Genomic DNA, 20,078 nt, shown 5'->3' with positions numbered 1-20,078 from the left:
AATAATCTGGAGAATTGCAGAGGTTAGTTAGGTCTTGAGGTCAGAAAGTCACCTACAGTACTGTACATCTCCACAAACAGATTAAAAGTGCTTTAATAATAAAAATAATAATAATAATTCTCTCATCCAAAAGCAAACTCAAGCTTCTTCCATTTTTGTTAATGTTCTGAGCAAAAGATCAAGAGGTTAAACAACAAAGTCATTTTTAACATCCCTCTATGCTCATATTTTCCAAGCTCGTCTGTATTACTAGTACAGTACGGTATCTCATATGCATGTGTGTTTGTTTGTGGCGTTCAGTGTGTGATGGTATAGGAACCGGCAGCCTTCAATTAGCCCAAACTGTCGATTCCAGCAACATTGAGAAGTTTGTCAACTGCACCAAGATCAACGGCAACCTCATCTTCCTCATCACAGGCATCAAAGGGTGAGGAATCTTTAAGTCTTTGGGTCTGACAGTGTGTGATATTCCCAGATTACATTTGTGTTTCTCTTTGAACCGCTGCGTGCCCTAAAAAGCAGCTATAAGTGCTTGTCAGCTTCTCCTGAAATGCATCGCAGAGAGTGGGTTTTGATGTACATAAGACTGAAATGTTGCTCAGAAGAAATATTTCTAAAGTCACGTGATCTATGACCTTGATGCAAAACTCCCAACGAGATCAACCTTGTTGTTTCCAGGATATGAAGAATCTGTTTATCGGGTTATTACAGGTTTAAATGGGAGATAAATGCACTCTCTCTCCCCTTTTACATGTTAGAAAATTAAGTATTTATAATTAAGTGTATAAATATGAATAATAATATATACTATTGTATAATGTATAATATATACTATTTGTTTTTTACTATTTCTTGTTTTAAGATAAAAATAAGCTTATTTTAAATGTTTTAAAAATACATTTTTATATATATAATTATATATTATTAACTAGATAGTAACAGTTTGAGGGAAAACTTTATAGTGTCTTGAGAATGCCTGTTGGAAGTAGTTTATTTAGTTTGAAAAAGTATCTAGTTGGCTAAAATAACATTAAAGATCACTGCAGTCAACAATGTAACCACCTTAAAGACTGACGCAAGCCAGTGAAAAGCTTTAAAGTTGATCCCTCCCTGCTGAAAAATACAGCTTTAATCAGCCTAAGCTGATTGGCTGGTTTTAGCTGGTCGACCAGCCTGGTTTAAGCTGGATATAGCTGGTTTTGGCATGGCTCCCAGCCTGGCTCGTTTGGTCAAGATGGTTTTAGCTGGTTATCTCCCAGCCTGAACAGCTAACACCATGCTGAAAACGACTGGAAACCAGCCTAGAAATAGTCAAAACCCCTCTAAAACCAGTTAACCAGCTTAGCATGTTTCTAACATTAATTACCATGTTGTTAACATGATTCCAACATGAATTAGCATGTTGTTAGCATGTTTCTAACATGATATAGCATGTTGTTAACATGATTCCAACATGAATTATAGCATGTTTCTAACATGATATAGCATGTTTTTAGCATGATTCCAACATGAATTAGCATGTTGTTAACATGTTTCTAGCATGAATTAGCATCTTGTTAGCATGTTTATAACATTAATTAGGATGATGTTAGCATGGTTCCAACGTAAATTAGTAGGTTGTTAGCATGTTTCTAACATGATTTAGCTTGTTTTGCATGACTCTAGCAAAAATTAGCACAAAACTAGCATGATTCTAGCATGAATTAGCATGTTGTTAGCATTATTCTAGTATGAATTAGCTTTTAAATAGCATGATTTTAGCATGTTGCTTTGATTTTAGGTCTGTCATGACTATTTCTACATTTATAAATGTGTAAAATTTGCATTGCTATTAATAAATGGATAACTGAATCTTTTTAATGATATAATAAGAAAACGTTAAAATGCTTGTGCATATTATATTAATAAAAGTCATCAATCATTTTGATGTTTCTTAATTTTCTAAATCACTTCATTGTGTTCTTAAGTAAACTAAATCATTTTATTTGAATGAGTTATCATATTAGTCCATGCAAAAAGAAAATCTTTTTTTAAAGAGCTACTGTATATAAAACCGCTCAATTTTGATGTTTGCACACATTATAAGGGTGCACACATTATTTTAATCCATTAACTGTGAGTTTGCTTTGTTTAACAGAGACATGTATCATGGCATCAGTGCTCTGGATCCGGAGAGACTAAATGTTTTCCGCACCGTCAGAGAGATCACAGGTAGCTTTAGTCATTAATCCTTCTGTATTTTTTGCTAAATATAGTTGCACTAAAAAGCATTGCTATCAAGAATTGTTGGCATATCATAGATCCTTATTATTTTCAACTGCTTGATTATTCTTCAACATGTTATAATAAAAATGAACAGTTATAGTCATATTAAGAGACTTTAATTTCATTAAATCTGGTGTGTGTGTTGTATTGCAGTTAATGGAGTGAAACGTAATGAAAATCTGCACAATAAGAAAGACCTATGACTGCTGTCATGAACGCAGTTCCCATGACCACAGTATAAACGCACCTCTGATTCTGATCCACAAAAATATTGATCATAAAAACATGTGCAACCATGAAAAATGCTTGCAGTGATACGGTTCATTTAGTGGGATGTTATATGTCTATAAATCTTTATTGTTTTTGCAAGTAGTAAACAACTTTCGCTTTGTTTTTTATAATGACATTATTAAATTTACCATTGAATAATACTTGAATTTTGTTGATTTCATTCTAAGGTTACTTGAACATCCAGTCTTGGCCTGAAAATATGACTGACCTTAGTGTTTTTTCCAACCTTGTCACCATAGGAGGAAGAACTCTCTACAGGTATGAATGTCATTCACGTTATAGTTATTTAGATTAACCGAAGCCAGTACAATTTATTTAAAGTTTCACAAGGTGGCCGGTGGCTCAGTGGTTAGCGCTGTCGCCTCACTGCAAGAAAGTCACTGGTTCGAGTCTCTGCTGGACTAGTTGTCATTTCTGTGTGGAGTTTGTGTGTTGGCGTGGGTTTTCTCTGGGTGCTCAGGTTTCCCCCACAGTCCAAACACATGCGCTAAAAGTGAACTGGGTAAACTAAATTGCCCGTAGGGTATGAGAGTGTGTGAATGCGAGAGTGTATTGGTGTTTCCCAGTACTGGGTTGCTACTGGAAATGCATCTGCTGTGTAAAACATATGCCGGAATAGTTGACGGTTCATTCTGCTGTGGCGACCCCTAATAAATTAAGGAATAAAAGGACCAAAGGAAAAATGAATGATTGAATGTTACTCAAATAAAATGAATGATTAGAAATTAGGCATCTTTAGAAAGATCTAAATGGTTTGTGATCATTATGCGGTCACTGTTTTTGCTGTGTTTTTGGAAATCATAAGTTTGGAAATCCTAAAATGATCCTTCAGCCTCATTTGCTTGTGTCTTTTATTTTACCAGTGGTATTTCTCTGCTGATCCTGAAGCAGCGCTGGATCACATCTCTGCAGTTTCAGTCTCTGAGAGAGATCAGCGCCGGTAACGTCTACATGACCAACAACAGCCAGCTCTGCTTCTACAGCACAGTCAACTGGACGTCTCTGTTTCGCACCAGCACACAGAAAGCCCTGATCAAGAACAACAGAGAGCCCAGAGAGTGCTGTGAGTCAATGCTATCAAAACAAACAGACATGCTTATTCAAATTATCTTAAAGGATTTTACAGCCTAATATTTACCATGATTTTAGGAATGAAGTGTAACATAAATCACATAGATGCTATTTGAAGGAGTATTTTAGTAAAAAGAAAAAAGGTAACACTTTAGTTCAAATCACAATTCATGCTAGTAACCACTAAAATACAAAAAACAGCTAATATTGCAATATTAGGTGGGTAATAAGCTGATTACTCTCCTATTATTGCAGTATTAGCAGTTTTTTTGGTAGTTATAAAGTATTATATTATTCTACATCTGTAATCCTACCCAAAACCTAAACCCAACTTCCACTTTACTAACTTATTATTAAGCAGCTACTGTAGTTAGTAACTCAGTTAAAGGTTTGTTAATAGCATGAATTGTTATTTGAAATAAAGTGTTACCCAAAAACCCTTCTGAATATGTAGTTGCTGTGAAGGTTTCGAACTCTGTGAAAAAAAAAAAACATTTTGAGAAAACGGATGTTAGAGATGCAGATTGTGATGAAAAGCTTCATACTCAAACAAATATCAAATAAAGTGTGTAAGTTAAATGTGCAAAATTAGCTTTACTCTCTGTTCGCTTAGAATTTCCGTCTATGAAGTTTATATTTTTAAAGAAAACAATGTGAATTAGGTGCATTTTCATCTCATGACTGTAGTATTGGTAACCTACAGTACATGTAAGGATCAGAAGTAAACAGGCAACTCCAGCAGAAACACTGATTGGTCATGTGAGGTTAATATTTCGTAATTCCCGTTATATTAACCCTATTTCACAAAATTACCTCAAGCAAGCATTTATTTAATTTTTTTTCATTTTCATTTCATTTCATTTTTTTCGATTTTCATTTGAAATTTGGTGTTTTCATCACTCGTTTCCTGTATGAGTCTTCAAAATACGCAGGGTGATGGAAACCCACCTGATGACTACTGGTTAGAATAGCACATGTTTTAATTAGTTGTCACTGAAAGTCATGGTTATTCCACCAAATATTGATCTCTTATCTCTTCTGAAATTAAAACAATTGCATTGTGTTGCCTAAAGATCAACACAAATAGGTCTAAAAATATGGCACCTTTTTTATTTTATGCGAACATAAAAACTGTCAACACATACATAAAAATTGTCAACATTTTATTGTAAATTTGGAAGAAATACTATTCGCACAGGCTCACCAAAATTGGACAATAGAAGATTGGAAAAACATTGCCTGGTCTGATGAGTCTCGACATTTGGATTGTAGGGTCAGAATTTGGCGTCAACAACATAAAAAGCATGGATCCACCCTGCCTTGTATAAACGGTTCAGGCAGGTAGTGGTGGTGTAATGGTGTGGGGATTTTTCTTGGCACACTTTTGGCACATTAGTACCAATTGAGCTTGTGTCAATGCCACAACCTACCTGAGTATTGTTGCTGACCATGTCCATCCCTTTATGACAACAGTGTACCCATCTTCTGATGGCTACTTCCAGCAAGATAACACGCCATGTTATAAAGCGTGAAGCATCTCAGACTGGTTTCTTGAAGATGACAATGAGTTCACTGTACTCAAACAGCCTCCACAGTCACCAGAATCAATCCAATAGAGCACCTTTGGGATGTGGTGGAATGGGAGATCCGCATCATGGATGTGCAGCCGACAAACCTGCAGCAACTGCGTGATGCTATCATGTCAATATGGACCAAAATCTCTGAGGAATATTTCCAGTACTTTGTTGAATCTATGTCATGAAGGATTAAAGTGGTTCTGAAGGCAAAAGTTCAATTTGTTCGGTTCAATTTGATAAATGGAAAGCACTTGGTACGCTGGAAGTCAAAATGGAAGTTTTTTCTGAGTGTTTGTATTGATGTTTTAGTCTTAATACTTATGGAGGTTTTAATTTCAGAAGAGATAAGAGATCAATATTTGGTGGAATAACCATGACTTTCAGTGACAGCTAATGAAAACATTTGCTATTCTAACCAGTTGTCATCAGGTATGTTTCCATCACACTGCATATTTTGAAGAATCACACAAGAAACGGCAAAAGGAGGTCCAACCAGGTACTTGACGGTGTACCTAATAAAGTGGCCGGTTAGTGTATATTAATATTTTACTATATTTTAATAAATTACAATGAGGATATGCTGAATTGTCATGAAAATAATGACATGTAAAACCTAGTCCTAAATGTGGTCAACCCATTTCCCATCATACTGCACTTAAGGATTAATAATAGACTAGTCTATTAGGTCTGCCAGTTCTTGAATTTCACTATACTTCACCTATGGGACACGTATAGAACATAAAGGCAATCGTTTTACAGGGCAATAACTTACGAACGATAAGGATTCCCTGAACTGATGAAACAGAGAAGCGCAGATTTATCGGTAATGGAGCTGTTGACAGTAGCAGAACACTTCCCACAGAGCCGCGCTGCCAAACTGTGCTTGATGTAATTAGTGTGATAATAAGTCTGTGGTGTGCAGGATCAATGGCGCTGTTAGTCGGCTCATTCATCCAGCTCTTTTTTCACACTATACCGATCTCATCTCTGGATTGTCCAGCATACCAAGTGCTTCACTTTCACTATATATGAGGGATAGTGCTTCAGTTAATACAGAGTTTTTATTTGCCATTCAATATAGATTCAGTTGTAATATTTTTTATAAAGATGTTAGTCTTTCATTTTAGCTTTCATTAGTTAATGTATTTACTAACATGAACTAATTATGAACAATACATGTACGGCATTTATTATTCATAGTTCAACATTTAATAATGCATTATTAACATCCAACTTCAAACTGGTTAACAGTGGTAAATGTAACGTGAGTTAACATGAACTAATAATAACAACTGTATTTTCATTAATGTTAACTAACATAAACAAATACTGTAATAAGGTTATTGTTCATTGTTTGCTCATGTTAGAAAATACATTAACTAATATTAACTAATACAACCTTATTTTAAAGTGTGACCAAGATATTTGAATATGCTTGAATTGGCTGACAGAGCTAAATCCAACATAGGCTCATTTTGAAAACATAGCCCTATATACATTTCTGGAGATCGCGAATTATGTAGCCAGAGGTACGTATGGCTGCATTTCGTCTTTAAACTGAATGCTACTGGGCGGTATGACATAGTTCCTTTTAGCGCTTACCAGCTGACCACTTACCTCCATATGGACGGCTTTCCCAATGTTACAAGTTTGTCTAGTAGCTCACCATGTATGCTGGCGGACTTGAGGCAAAGAGAGGAGTTGACCACGATAACGCGGTTTGAGTCTGGTAAAGAACGGTTCCAGAAAGCAGGTAAGACAAAAACTGAAGCCAAAAAATAAAATAAACAAGTAAATGACATGGTGAGAATGCGGTAAAATCTGAAAACGTGGTAAAAATCAGACAAGGGCTTTTCTTTAGTTGGATTGCTTTTTAAAACTGTTGGTTGGGTTTTGGATAGTGGGTGGGCGGGTAAATTGGTGCTTTTGAAAACACTAATGGTTGGGTTTAGGGAAGGAGGAGGGAGGGTCTGTCGATCGGTCAGTCATTCAGTCAGTGAGTCCGTCAGTCGACAGTGGCCTCTGGCGGATTTACGAAGGAACAGCAGGCGCGAATGGCACTCACGAGAGCAATTAGAGATCTCAAAAAGCACACACAGTGGCCTCTGGTGGATTTACGAAGGAACAGCAGGCGCGAATGGCACTCACGAGAGCAATTAGAGATCTCAAAAAGCATACACACTGGCCTCTGGTGGATTCGCGAAAACAAAAATTGCAAAAAAACAGCTCCTGGGACATATTTGGCACTCTCCAGAAATGTATATAGCAGTACGTTTTCAGAATGAGCCTGGATTGCCTAAATCTAACATTAGAAGTATCTTTTTAAATACTCTGTTAAATATACAATATCTATTTAATATACAAAAAAATTTGAAAACTACAAAAAAGTGCAGTTTAATTCTTATTAGAGGTGTGAACCTACACTGGTCTCACGGTTTGGTTCGGTTACGATTATCATGCCATCGATTCAGTTCAATTTGATATCCCTGTGCATCGCAGTGCATTGATGATGCTTTTCGTACACAATTTGATATATTCTTCACAGCAATTCTTGTATTACAATTTATAAATATATTTATATATTATTTGTCCTTTAAAACAAACAGTCACAACTGCACCTTTAAAAACTCAAGTACAGACACAGAACAACATGAGCATTTATAACAAATAAAAAAAGGTTGAACGTTGTCAAGCGAGTTCTTACACCTCTATGATTGGTCATGCGCTCAACAGAAAGGGCTGCGATTAGCTCTAATGTGTTGACGCTGTTCACTGATGAGTGACACTGATATACAGCAGCGGCAATCACAGCTGATCCATGATAGACGCGGAGGAGAAAACTCGCTATGCAGACAAGCTCGTGAAATAGGGGCTTCTGCTGTACCTTCAGTGTCAGTGAAAAACTATCCAGCAAACACACATGCAGTGAATTGTGCGCACTTTCCGTGTTTTCAAGTAGTTGGAGTGTTTTAATTACTTGCACTAGCCTCCCTCACCATAGTAAGCTACCACGACATATCGCATATGAGATAAATGACATCAGTATGCAATAATCGGTTAGGATCTATTACTGAACCAATACCGAATTGTCCACATCTGCATCACGATGCGCCGAAGAAACAATTCATTTTGACATCCCTAATTCTTTGCATATTTTCTGTTCATTTATTAAAGCCCCCTGAAGTCAAAAAGGAAGTTTTTTGGGGTGTTTGTATTGATATTTTAATCTTAACACTTGAAATGATGAAGGTTTTAATTTCAGAAGAGATAAAAGATCAATATTTGGTGGAATAACCATGACTTTCAGTGACAACTAATGAAAACATCTGCTATTCAAACCAGTTGTCATCAGGTGGGAAACATCAAATTTCAAATAAAAGTCCCTTTTTTTGAGGAAAAAGGATTAATATAATTTAATATTTAATATAATTTGATAACTTAGTTAAAATAAAACCCACAAATCCCAAATAATACCCTGACGTTTCTTAAATATGTGTATATTTCTTTCCAACATTTTATTTATTTCATTATAATTACAAACACAAAAACCTATAAGTATTTCAACCTTTAATTACCATAGCTGTCAAAATGAGCACATGCATTTTAGTGTCATTCTACTTTTCCCTGTGACTTTGAATATGACTGCTTCTGTTGCCTAGCAACTTCCTGCTAACAAAAACATAACTTTCTGGTTGCAAAAATAAACCTTTACAGACATGTCTTTCAAAACAACGCTTTCAGTGCCTTAAAAAAACCTTGCTAGCCTGCTTGTGAAAGTGAAAGTGAGGTGCAGACCCTTGCGAGCAGTCCAGTAACTTTTACACATTTATAGGGTGTATTACCAAAACATATATATTTTTATGGTAATGACTATAAAATATGACAACAGACAATCAAATATTTATTTAATATTTCAATACAAGCATTGGATAAATATTTTGACATGACAATATGATGTCTTTTATGAGAACAGCTATAATAATTCTAGTTTTATAGAATTCTGGTTGTTCCAGGGTTAAAGGGATAGTTGAAGTAAATTGAAAATTTCCTCGCCATTTACTCAAACACACGTTTTTTTTTTTGTTTTTTTTTTTACCTTTATGAATTATTCATTCATTCATTCATTCATTCATTCATTCATTCATTCATTCATTCATTCATTCATTCATTGCCCTGTCTTCACTGTTAAGTTGAAATTGCACAACAAATTAAACAAGGAGTTTCAGGAGATCTTTAATTTTTATATATATGTAGTCAGAATTATATGCCCCCCTGAATTATTTCTCCCCCCCAATTAGGCAAGTTATTGTATAACGATGGTTTGTTCTGTAGACTATCGCAAAAATATAGCTTAAAGGGGCTAATAATTTTTACCTTAAAATGGTTTTAAAAAAAATTTAAACTGCTTTTATTCTAGCTAAAATAAAGCAAATAAGACTTTCTCCAGAAGAAAAAATATTATCAGACATACTGTGAAAATTTCCTTGCTCTGTTAAACATCATTTAGGTAATATTTACAAAAGAAAAAATAATTCAAAGGGGGGCTAATAGTTCTGACTTCAACTGTTTAAGCCATAAGGTGGATCTCTAAGCTAGTATAAATGGTGTAAGGGCTACAAAACCTCAATTTGAATGTCATGAGGCCTGTTATATTGTTTAATGTGCAACTCATGGCACATATGTTGTCGTATGTATGTGTGTACTTTGCAGCTCAACAGAGGATGGTTTGTGATCCGCTGTGTTCAGTGTCAGGATGCTGGGGTCCCGGGCCAAATCAGTGTCTGTCCTGTAAATACTTCAGCAGGGGAAGAACGTGTGTAAGGTCCTGTAATCTGTATAATGGGTGAGTAACAGACAGATTGCACACAGGCTTCAGATAATGAAGGAATGAGTGAAATTATGAATATTTTTATTTAATAGATATGTATTAAAAAGAACAGATGAGAGTATTAATTTGGTAGGCTAAATCATGTTCTTTTAGGCAAGTATTTTAAATTGTGTTTGATGTATTAATGTAAACTAGGTCATTGTTTTCATCGGTATCACATACATTTTCTCCATAAGTACTTTAACCCAAGCACATTGTAATGCTTTAAATTGTAAATAATGGTCACACTCTATTTTGATGGTCTGTTTGTTGAATTTAAGTTACATTGTATCTACATGCCAACTAATTCTCATTAGATTAAAAGCAGGGCTTGACATTAACACCCGCCATCCTGCCAAATGCTGGTAGATTTCAGCTATGGCGGGTTAGACAGCCGCTCCCACTAGCCACTTTGGCTGGTTAGAAATACTTTTTAAATTGTAGTTTTCTTAAAGCAGGGTTTGACAATAAGGATGGACCAATATGCGTGCAAATGTGATCGTAGAATCGAGAAGCAGCACGACTGACAAAAATAACTGTGTTCGCGCGAGCAAAAGAAAGCGGGTGAATACCTAATAGGAGGATGATTACTCGCGCGCACAGGTGATGTGATGTGCGCGACTGTTAAAAAGCGCGCATGCTGCTGTTTGCTTGCGCGAAACAACCGTGTGTAGAAGAAATCCGTGTGTAGAAGAAATCCTTTATTAATCCGGGGTCGCCACTGTGGAATGAACCGCCAACTTATCCAGCACGTTCTATGCAGCAGATGCCCTTCCAGCCATCTCTGGGAAACATCCATACACACTCACTCACACTCATACACTACGAACAATTTAGCCTTACCAATTCACCTGTACCGCATGTCTTTGGACTATGGGGGAAACCGGAGCACCCGGAGGAAACCCACGCAAACACAGGGAGAACATGCAAACTCCACACAGAAACGCCAACTGACCCAGCCGAGGCTTGAACCAGCGACCTTCTTGCTGTGAGGCGACATATATATATATATATCCTTTTGTAAGCAGCAGCGGTCACTGCTTTTGTTTAAATTATTCTTTGAACAGATTATTAACAGGCCTAACGTTAACCGTGTCCACGTGATCATCTTTACATTATCACACACGGTATGTTTTATTTTTACCTGCTTTCTTTTGCTTACAGTTATTTTTGTTAATATGGTTTAATTATCATCCTTTACAATAACATTGATTTAATATGAGATTAACGTCCCATTTATGTGTAGTAACTACTGATCTTAGCCAGGACAGATTACTGTGCATTATTTAGATACATGACAGTAGATCTCAATTTTTAAAAAATTAAAAGTTTTGTTGAATAAAAAGCACATGTATGCAGCTATATTTTGCTTGTTTTGACCCATTTAAAATGTGTGGCAAAGAAATAATTATATATTTTTGGTGTGGTCAGAGATAAATTTGGTAAATCCTTAATTTTTAGCTCTAAAAAGTCATGTGAAATAAAAACTAATTGCAATGCGACACAACCCATTTGCTCATGTACAGTAAGCAAGCTCATACACAACACACACAAAAAGTGAAATGAATGAAGAGGCATGTGGACATAACACAACATCTAAATCAAGTAATATTAGCATGCCAAAGTCAAATTTATTTATGTAAAATGTATTTTCCAAACAACAAAAGTGTGGCTAGTGAAAATGCCAAGTGGCTAGTAATATTGGAAAACTACTAGCCACAGTGGCTGGTGATCAAAAAAGTTAATGTCGAGCCCTCATTATAAGTAGACTATTATGTTGGGGTTAGGGTTGAGGTTAAAGTTAGGGTTAAGTTGAAATGTACACTCAAAAAAAAAATTGTTGAATGAACATGATTTAATCGTGGCACCCTTTATGCATCTAATCCAATCAAGTAAACGTGAACTGCTTTGAACATGTTGTATGAACACAAAGCACATTTGTAGATAAAACATGGTTTCAATATGTCAGTCTAACTTCTTTGCAACTAATTGACTGAAAATGTTTCTAAAATGATTGTAATTTACTCAATGTAACACTAAAGCTTTACTTTCTTGTTCAATATTGTTGTTTAAACTACATTTTTTAAATGACAATACTATGAAGCAAGATTTAAAATTAAGTAATTCAACACAAAAAGGACAGAAAACATGTATATATATATTTCTTTTATTATAGCCTTTAGCAGGCACCAATCACATTTAAACAAATTTCTTCTTTAATATTCTGATACAAAATGTTATATAATATCCAAAATTGTAATATGTAATATAAAATGTATAAGAAACATTTAGCCAACAAAATAACCTTGGCTCTTAAGAAAACTGATCCCCAAGCAATACCTGTAGGACGTTAACATCATTTTTTTACCAATTGAGTTTAAACAGCTTTCTTCACTTTGGTACTCCTATTCAAAATGTAAAAGTATAAAATGTATAGGAAACATATAGCCAACAACATAACATGCATAACATTCAAGCTCTTGGGAAAACCAATTCCCAAACTATGCTTTAGGACACTAATCTTATTGGGAATATGTAAGGCAAACCTTGGCCGAATAAAAACAAACCAACAAATACAGTAACATTGCGTGACAATATTTTAGTATTAAATATTTAACTAATATGAATTAGCAAAAAGCTTGCTGTTGTATCACATGAAAACATTCACATTTGGAAAAAAAACAATCCACCACTGTGTATATGTGACTGCTCCACTCCCGGAAATAAAATATAAGTGTGCAACAACAGCTTCAATCAAGTACCCTTTGCCAAAACACTGTTGATGTCTCAGCAAAAACAAGATACTTCTTCTTGTTGTTTTCGTATGGTGACATCCAAACGCACTACCGCCACCTACTGATATGCGCGAAGTGACTCTCCAGAGTGAGAGTTGTCGATTTGAAGCGTCTCAGTCTCATTGAATCAACATGTTTTCTTGATTCAGTTTCAAATAACATGAATTAATCATTTAACATACGTAAACTTGATTTGTTCTTTTCAATCTGACAAATTTTTATTTTGTAAATCCAATACATGCCTAGTTGATTTCTTTGAGTGTACTTGCAAAGTACAATGTCTGTTGAAGGAGCAGATATTAAGCAGACAGTCTACTAATACTCAAATGGACCATCAAAATAAAGTGTTACCTAAATAATGAATCATTAACGCTATTCATTTTTAATTTATTCACGATTAATATATTATTAAATGGTAATCCTTAATATGTTATAAAATATTTCATCCTATTGTAAATATCAGTATGCTTTTATTTATTATTTATTATTTTTCCATCACTCGGGCCAACACATACTCGTGAAATCTATATAATTTATTTTGATGAAAAAAAATTCAACACACACCATGTACAATATTTCAGAAATAAAACTGTCATTTTAAGCATAAGTGGATCAGTGTAAAGTAAAACATACTCTTTAGTTGACAATTAGCATTTTTTTAATACACAAATTATTTCCACATTGTTTGAGTGATATTTGAAATGACATGCACATCACTAAACTACTGTGTTCAGCCATATTTATTTATATATTTATTTCTTGTTTACAAAAATACAACCACAATATATTTTACTTTGGGTTTGTTTTATGAAGACTATCTATCATTTAGATTGCAGTCACTTTGCCGACGCAATAGTGTACAAACTTTTGCCTTGGGGATGTGTATAGAAAGATGAACAAAATCAGAGAGAGGGATGGATTTCATCTAAAAGTTACTAGTATGATATTCAACACACTCTAAAAAAAAATAAAGGTACAAAAACTGTGACTAGGGCAGTATTTATTTCAAAAGACACACCTTTGTACCTAAGAGTCCACAATGGTATTTAACACTAAAACGATCAAATATACACATAGCTGCTTTTTAAAACTACATAACAGCTTTTCAATAAAATATCTGGGTCTTTTTATTACATTTTTTCCCCTGTTGTTTAGTTTAAAATTAGATTAAATGCAGGTCATTTATACCTGTAAGCTCCAGGAGGTCAATTTTAGCTGTATAATTATCTTATAATCATGCTATAATTTTGTGCCCCTTGTGTTTTAGTGTTCTGTGTAGCAAACAAAGCAACACATTTTACCCAATGAGATCCTGGTAATTTGATGACTAAATAGCCGTTTACATGACACTGTTTTCAGTCAAATCACAAAGCTTTTTGTGTGTTTTGCCTGTTTATTTACATTTCTCTATAGCATAGGTCTCAAACTTGATTCCCTCAGCTCTGCATAGCATTGCTCCAACCCTGATCAAACACAGCTGATCCAACTAATCAAGGTGTTCAAGACTGCTAAAGACTATTAAGCAGGTGTGAGTTGCAGTTGGTTGGAGCTAAACTATGCAGAGCTGCGGCCCTCCAGGAATTGAGTTTGAGACCATTGCTCTACAGGAACTGCTTAGTAACAAGGTGACAGCACGAAATATTGGTCTGGCATCTGTAACCGAGCATTTTTAGCTGTTTTTATCGATATAAATACATGTTAAATGCTTTTAAAATATTGACGTGTATATGTAAAGTTGGACCACAAAAGCAGTTTTATGTTGCATGGGTATATTTTGGACAGTAGAACACATTGTATAGGTCAAAATGATTTTTTATGCCAAAAAATCATAATAATATTAAGTAAATGTTATCTTCTATTTACATTTGCCAATAAAATATATCAAAAATTTATCTTTTGATTAGAAATATACATTGCCAAGATCTTGAACTTTTCTCAATATTTATTTTTATTTAATTTTATTTTTTAAACAGCTGTATCTTGACCAAATATTGTCCCATCATAACACAGTATACACCAACAAAAAGCATATTTATTCAACTTTCGGTTGAAGTGTAAATTTCACCGGGTCACATCCAGCGGGGAAAATAAATATTGAACACAGAAAACATATTTTTCTCAGAAAACATAGTTCTAAAGGTGCCGTTGACTTGAAATTTACCCCGAATGTTGGTAACAACCAAAGAAATCCATATATGCAAAGTAAACAAATCTAATCAGTTTGCAAATTAGGTTATGTGTAATAAAATGAAATGACACAGGGAAAAAGTATTGAACACATGAAGAAAGGGAGATGTAGAAAGGCAGTGATGGCCCAGACAGCAGCTGAAATCTCTCAGTAGTTATTCAGCAACTCTCTGCCCTTCCTCATTGTAAATAAATATTAGCTGCTTCAGTCCAACATCTACATTAGCAGGATGATGAAGATGAAACCAGGATGGACATTTCAGCAAGACAATGATGCAAAACACAGCCGAGGAAACTCTCAAATGCTTTCAGAGAAGGAAAATAAAGCTGTAGAATGGCCCGGCCAGTCCCCTGACTTGAATCCAATATGAAATACAAACTAAAGTTCAGATTTGATAGACTAGACCCACAGAACCATCAAGATTTTTACACTCTGTTGAAGTCTGTGAAAAAAAATCACACCTGAGCAATTCATGTAACTTCATTCTCTATATGAGAGGCATCTTGATACTGCCATGAGCAAAAAAGCCTTGTGTCATTTCATTGTTATTACACATAACACATTTTTCTGATTTATTTATTTTTTGTTTTGTTTTGTTTTATTTTATTTTATTTTTATGTTTGTATTGTTGGGATTTTTACCAAAATCTGGTTCAATTCCACATCTGCACATCTCCATTAGAAATATTATTCCCAGGAAAAAACATGGCATGTCATTTTGTCACAGTGACATGATAACTTTTAAACCATATCGAACCACAGTAATCATATGCGTGTGCAAATTTGAACTGTTGACAAGTTTTAGCTATACTACGACCCCCGGCATTTCTAGTGTTAAATGTACAGTACACATTAGTACAAAAGTATACATAGTATACAAGGGGGACAGTTTTTGTACCTTTATTATTGAGAGTGCAGGCAGCACTACCACGACTGGCCGGTGTGAATGCACAGGCCAAAAATCCAGCTAATTGTTCGTCAGGCCTGTCCCGAGTGGTTTCCAAACACACTGCCATCTGTGAACGACAAAGAGGAAACACTCATCTGACAACACATTTACATTCCGATCCGCCGGGAGCCTCAGAGAAGAGCTCTTTGGCTGCCACTGCTTTTCTAGTGTAGTCATTAAACAATGGCAACTCTGACCAACATCTGAATAGGATTCCCCGTGGCGGAAAAATGTAATTTAGTTCCTAACAATAATCAGCTGTGGGGGAGTGTCAAATTTTAGAGAGTCTCATTACACTCAATTAATCGGGCTTTAAATCGGCTGCAGTGTGTGTGTGTGTGTGTGTCAGTTCAGACGTGAGAACAGCTTTTTGTTTTATTTTATTTGTTAAATTTTTTTCTGGAGTAATTGGGGTTAGAGGTTTTGTTTACTTACAGGATTAATTAATCGTGATTTAATTAATATTAATATTAACATTAAAAATAAAGGTAAATTGTATAATAAAATATATACAGGTTGAGGGTTGAAGGTACAGTAAGTTCAGCAGCAGCAGTAATGCGGATGATGTACCCGTTCATTGTGGTGAAGAAGGAGCGGAGCCGAAAGGCAAAGCTCTCGATTTACCAGTCAATCTTCATTTCTACTCTCACCTATGGACATTAGCTTTGGGTCATGACCGAACGGACAAGATCTCAGATATAAGTGGCCAAAATGAGTTTCCTTCGCAGGGTGCACCTTTATAGATAGGGTGAGGAGCTCTGGCACCCAGCAGGAGCTCAGAGTAGAGCCGCTGCTCCTCCACATTGAGAGAAGTCAGCTGAGGTGATTCGAGCATCTGATTTGGATGCCTCCTGGCTGCCTACCTATGGAGGTGTTCCAGGTATGTCCCTTCGGGAGGAGGCCTTGGGGAAAACCCAGGACACGCTGGAGGGACTATGTCTCTTGGCTGGCCTGGAAGAGCCTTGGGATCCCCTAGAGGAGCTGGAGGAAGTCTCTGGGGAGAGGGAAGTCTGGGGTTCTCTCCTAAGACTCCCACGACCCGGCCCTGGGTGTGCCAGTTGGCTTTTCTATGTGGAGTTTGCATGTTCTCCCAGTGTTGGCGTGGGTTTCCTCCGGGTGCTCCGGTTTCTCCCACAGTCCAAACACATGTGCTATAGGTGAAATGAATAAACTTAATTGGCCGTAGTGTATAAGTGTGTGTGAATGAGTGTATGGGTCTTTCCACAGTACTAGGTTGTGCTGGAGAGGCATCCACTGCATAAAACATATGCCGGAATAGTTGGCGGTTCATTCCGCTGTGGTGACGTCTGAAATAGAGACTGAGTCGAAGGAAAACGGATGAATGAATATTTAAAATGAAAAATCTGTAATCGAAATAAGGGCGACGCAGTGGCGCAGTAGATAGTGCTGTCGCCTCACAGCAAGAAGGTTGCTGGTTCGAGCCTCGGCTGGGTCAGCTGGCGTTTCTGTGTGGAGTTTGCATGTTCTCCCTGCGTTCGTGTGGGTTTCCTCCAGGTGATCCGATTTCCCCCACAGTCCAAAGACATGCTGTACAGGTGAATTAAGTAGGCTAAATTGTCCGTAGAGTGTGTGTATGGATGTTTCCCAGAGATGGGTTGTGGCTGGAAGGGCATCCGCTGCGTAAAACATATGGTGGATAAGTTGGCGGTTCATTCCGCTGTGGTGACCCCAGATTAATAAAGGAAATAAGCCAAAAAGAAAATGAATAAATGAAAGAATAATCAAAATAATGATCATTTAAAAGTGACCCTGGACCCCAAAACCAGTCATACGTGTAAATTTTGAAACTGAGATTTATACTTCACCTGAAACCTGAATAAATAAGCGTTCTATTGACGTATGTTTTTGGGATAGTGGTTTGTCTAGACTGATTTTGTGTGGGATGCATAGCCTGATTTTGATTATTGGAATAAAAAATGTCATTTAATAACAAAAATGTAATAAAAATAAAGTAGAAAACCTATTAAAAGCTGGAGATGGAATAAGTGTAGTTAGTTAGATAGTTAGTTTAAGGCACCACATTAGCACCCATTTTGAGCAGCATGAGTCTGTGAGAAACTTCAAACCGTGAAGTGCTCGTCCACTGGATTTCTGATGTTTTAAGATCCGGGAGGTTTCTTTGATCTCCACTCTGTTATTGACAAGGCAGCATCTTTCCCTGTTTTGGATCCGCCTCTGAAATCTCTCTCTGAAACCCGGGCTGATGGAAGCGAACAAAGGGAAGGGTATTGATGGCTCGGCTGGGCAGCTCCTCTGCCGTATCTCCTGCAATCTGAGCTGCCATCTGCTTAGATAAAATTTAAAGAGGACTGTTTGTTCTTTCCTCTCAGACCAGCGCTGAGAAAGATTTTTCTAATTAAAATGCCATTATTTTCTTTTTTTTCATGGATTTTACTCAGCCGACTGGCCAAGTCCTTGCCAGTGTGTGAATGTAGTGTCTGTGGTTCAGCTGGCTAGGGTTCAAGAAGACATGGAGGATGAGTCACAGACCAAACAAAACCTGCTGGATGTGTTGTAGCTCAAAGAATACGTCATTTTTAAAAAGTCACTTTTGACTCAAAAACTTGTGATTGACTGGCATGATTAACTAAGCAAGGGATATCATTTAAACCATTTTAAACCTTATCATTTAAACCTTGAACACAGAACTATAATCATAAATGTTTTTTTTTTATATATATATATAGAGAGATTTTACATCACCTGAAATATTTTATTTTTAAATAAATAATTTTTTTTTAATTTAGAATGCCATGCCATGATGACAGTACATTATATTTTATGTTTCTTCTATGCAGCTAAAAGTGACATTTAAAGGCTTAACTAGTTTTATTTGGTTAGCTAAACAGGTTAGGGTAATTAGGCTAGTCATTGTATAACGATGGTTTGTTCTGTAAAAAAAAAAAATAGTTTAAAGGGGCTAATAATTTTTACCTTAAAATGGCTTTTAAAAATTAAAAACTGCTTTTATTCTAGCCTAAACAAAACAGACATACTGTAAAAATTTCCTTACTTTGTTAAACATAATTTGGGAAATATTTAAAAAAGAAAAAAAAATTCAAAGGGAGGCTAATAATTCTGACTTCAACTGTGTATATATATATCTATATATATATATATATATATATATATATATATATATATATATATATATATATATATATATATACACACATACACATACACATACACATACATATACAAATTGCACGGTTATGCTAAGTCCAAGTCTAAGTGCAAGGCAGCCCAGGCTCACATCATATAGTTCACTATGATAAGCCAGTTGGCAGTAGCCAATGCTCACACATAGTCAAGTTTACTGGTGATAAGCCATTCGGTAAGGCTGCCGAGGCATACATAGTATAGTTCACTATCACAAACCGGTCGGCGAGGTAGCCTAGGTGGACATAGATTGAAAACATGCAGCCCCATAGCCCATGGTGGCAAAGAAGTAAATAAAAATGCGTCTTGGTGATATATGTCAAATATTTCCCAAATTATGTTTAACAGAGCAAGAATTATTATTTTTTATTTCAGCTAGAATAAAATCAGATTTTGATTAAACATAATTTTAAGGTCAAAATTATTAGCCCCTTTAAGCTATTTTTTAGTCTATAGAACAAACCAAGTGTGTTGAGAAAATCTGTTCAATTTAGTTCAATTCTCAAATTATGTCTGTCTGAGGTATTGGCCGTGGCTAACATTCTGTTTCTCTAGGTATCGTGTGTCACAATACTAAAAAAAAACTGATTGCAGTTTCCGATTCATGCAGACTTTAAATAAATTGAAATTTCAATATTACACGTATGATTGCAAGACACATAGTAATCAACACCATTCTACAGTGCAGAACTCTGACCTGTAAAATATTATTTTCTTTACTATTCTGAAAATCTGAACCCTTTATGTTATTATGTGCATCTTATGTAAATAGATATATTATTTGTATAAAATGATTGTAATAAATATTCATTATTTATTAAAAAAATTTTGTATTAATAATGATTCATTTTTATCAATAATAATAATGAATAAAATTTATTGAACTTAATTGT

The 20,078-nt window shown here is 35.5% G+C and overlaps 1 protein-coding gene across 1 annotated transcript in view; it reads left to right on the top strand.

The window, feature by feature from the left end:
* si:ch73-383l1.1 (receptor tyrosine-protein kinase erbB-4) overlaps positions 1 to 20,078 on the top strand; it is a 319,324-nt gene that overhangs the window by 244,249 nt on the left and 54,997 nt on the right. The window contains exons 9-13 of the mRNA XM_056462987.1: positions 301 to 427; positions 2,138 to 2,211; positions 2,724 to 2,814; positions 3,420 to 3,619; positions 9,915 to 10,047. Coding sequence (XP_056318962.1) covers positions 301 to 427; positions 2,138 to 2,211; positions 2,724 to 2,814; positions 3,420 to 3,619; positions 9,915 to 10,047 — 625 coding nt within the window. The remainder of the gene's footprint in view (positions 1 to 300; positions 428 to 2,137; positions 2,212 to 2,723; positions 2,815 to 3,419; positions 3,620 to 9,914; positions 10,048 to 20,078) is intronic.

This window comes from Danio aesculapii, chromosome 1 (genome assembly GCF_903798145.1).
Source record: "Danio aesculapii chromosome 1, fDanAes4.1, whole genome shotgun sequence".
In the NCBI taxonomy this organism is placed as follows: Eukaryota; Metazoa; Chordata; class Actinopteri; order Cypriniformes; family Danionidae; genus Danio; species Danio aesculapii.
This window is presented reverse-complemented; position numbering and strand designations above follow the sequence as displayed.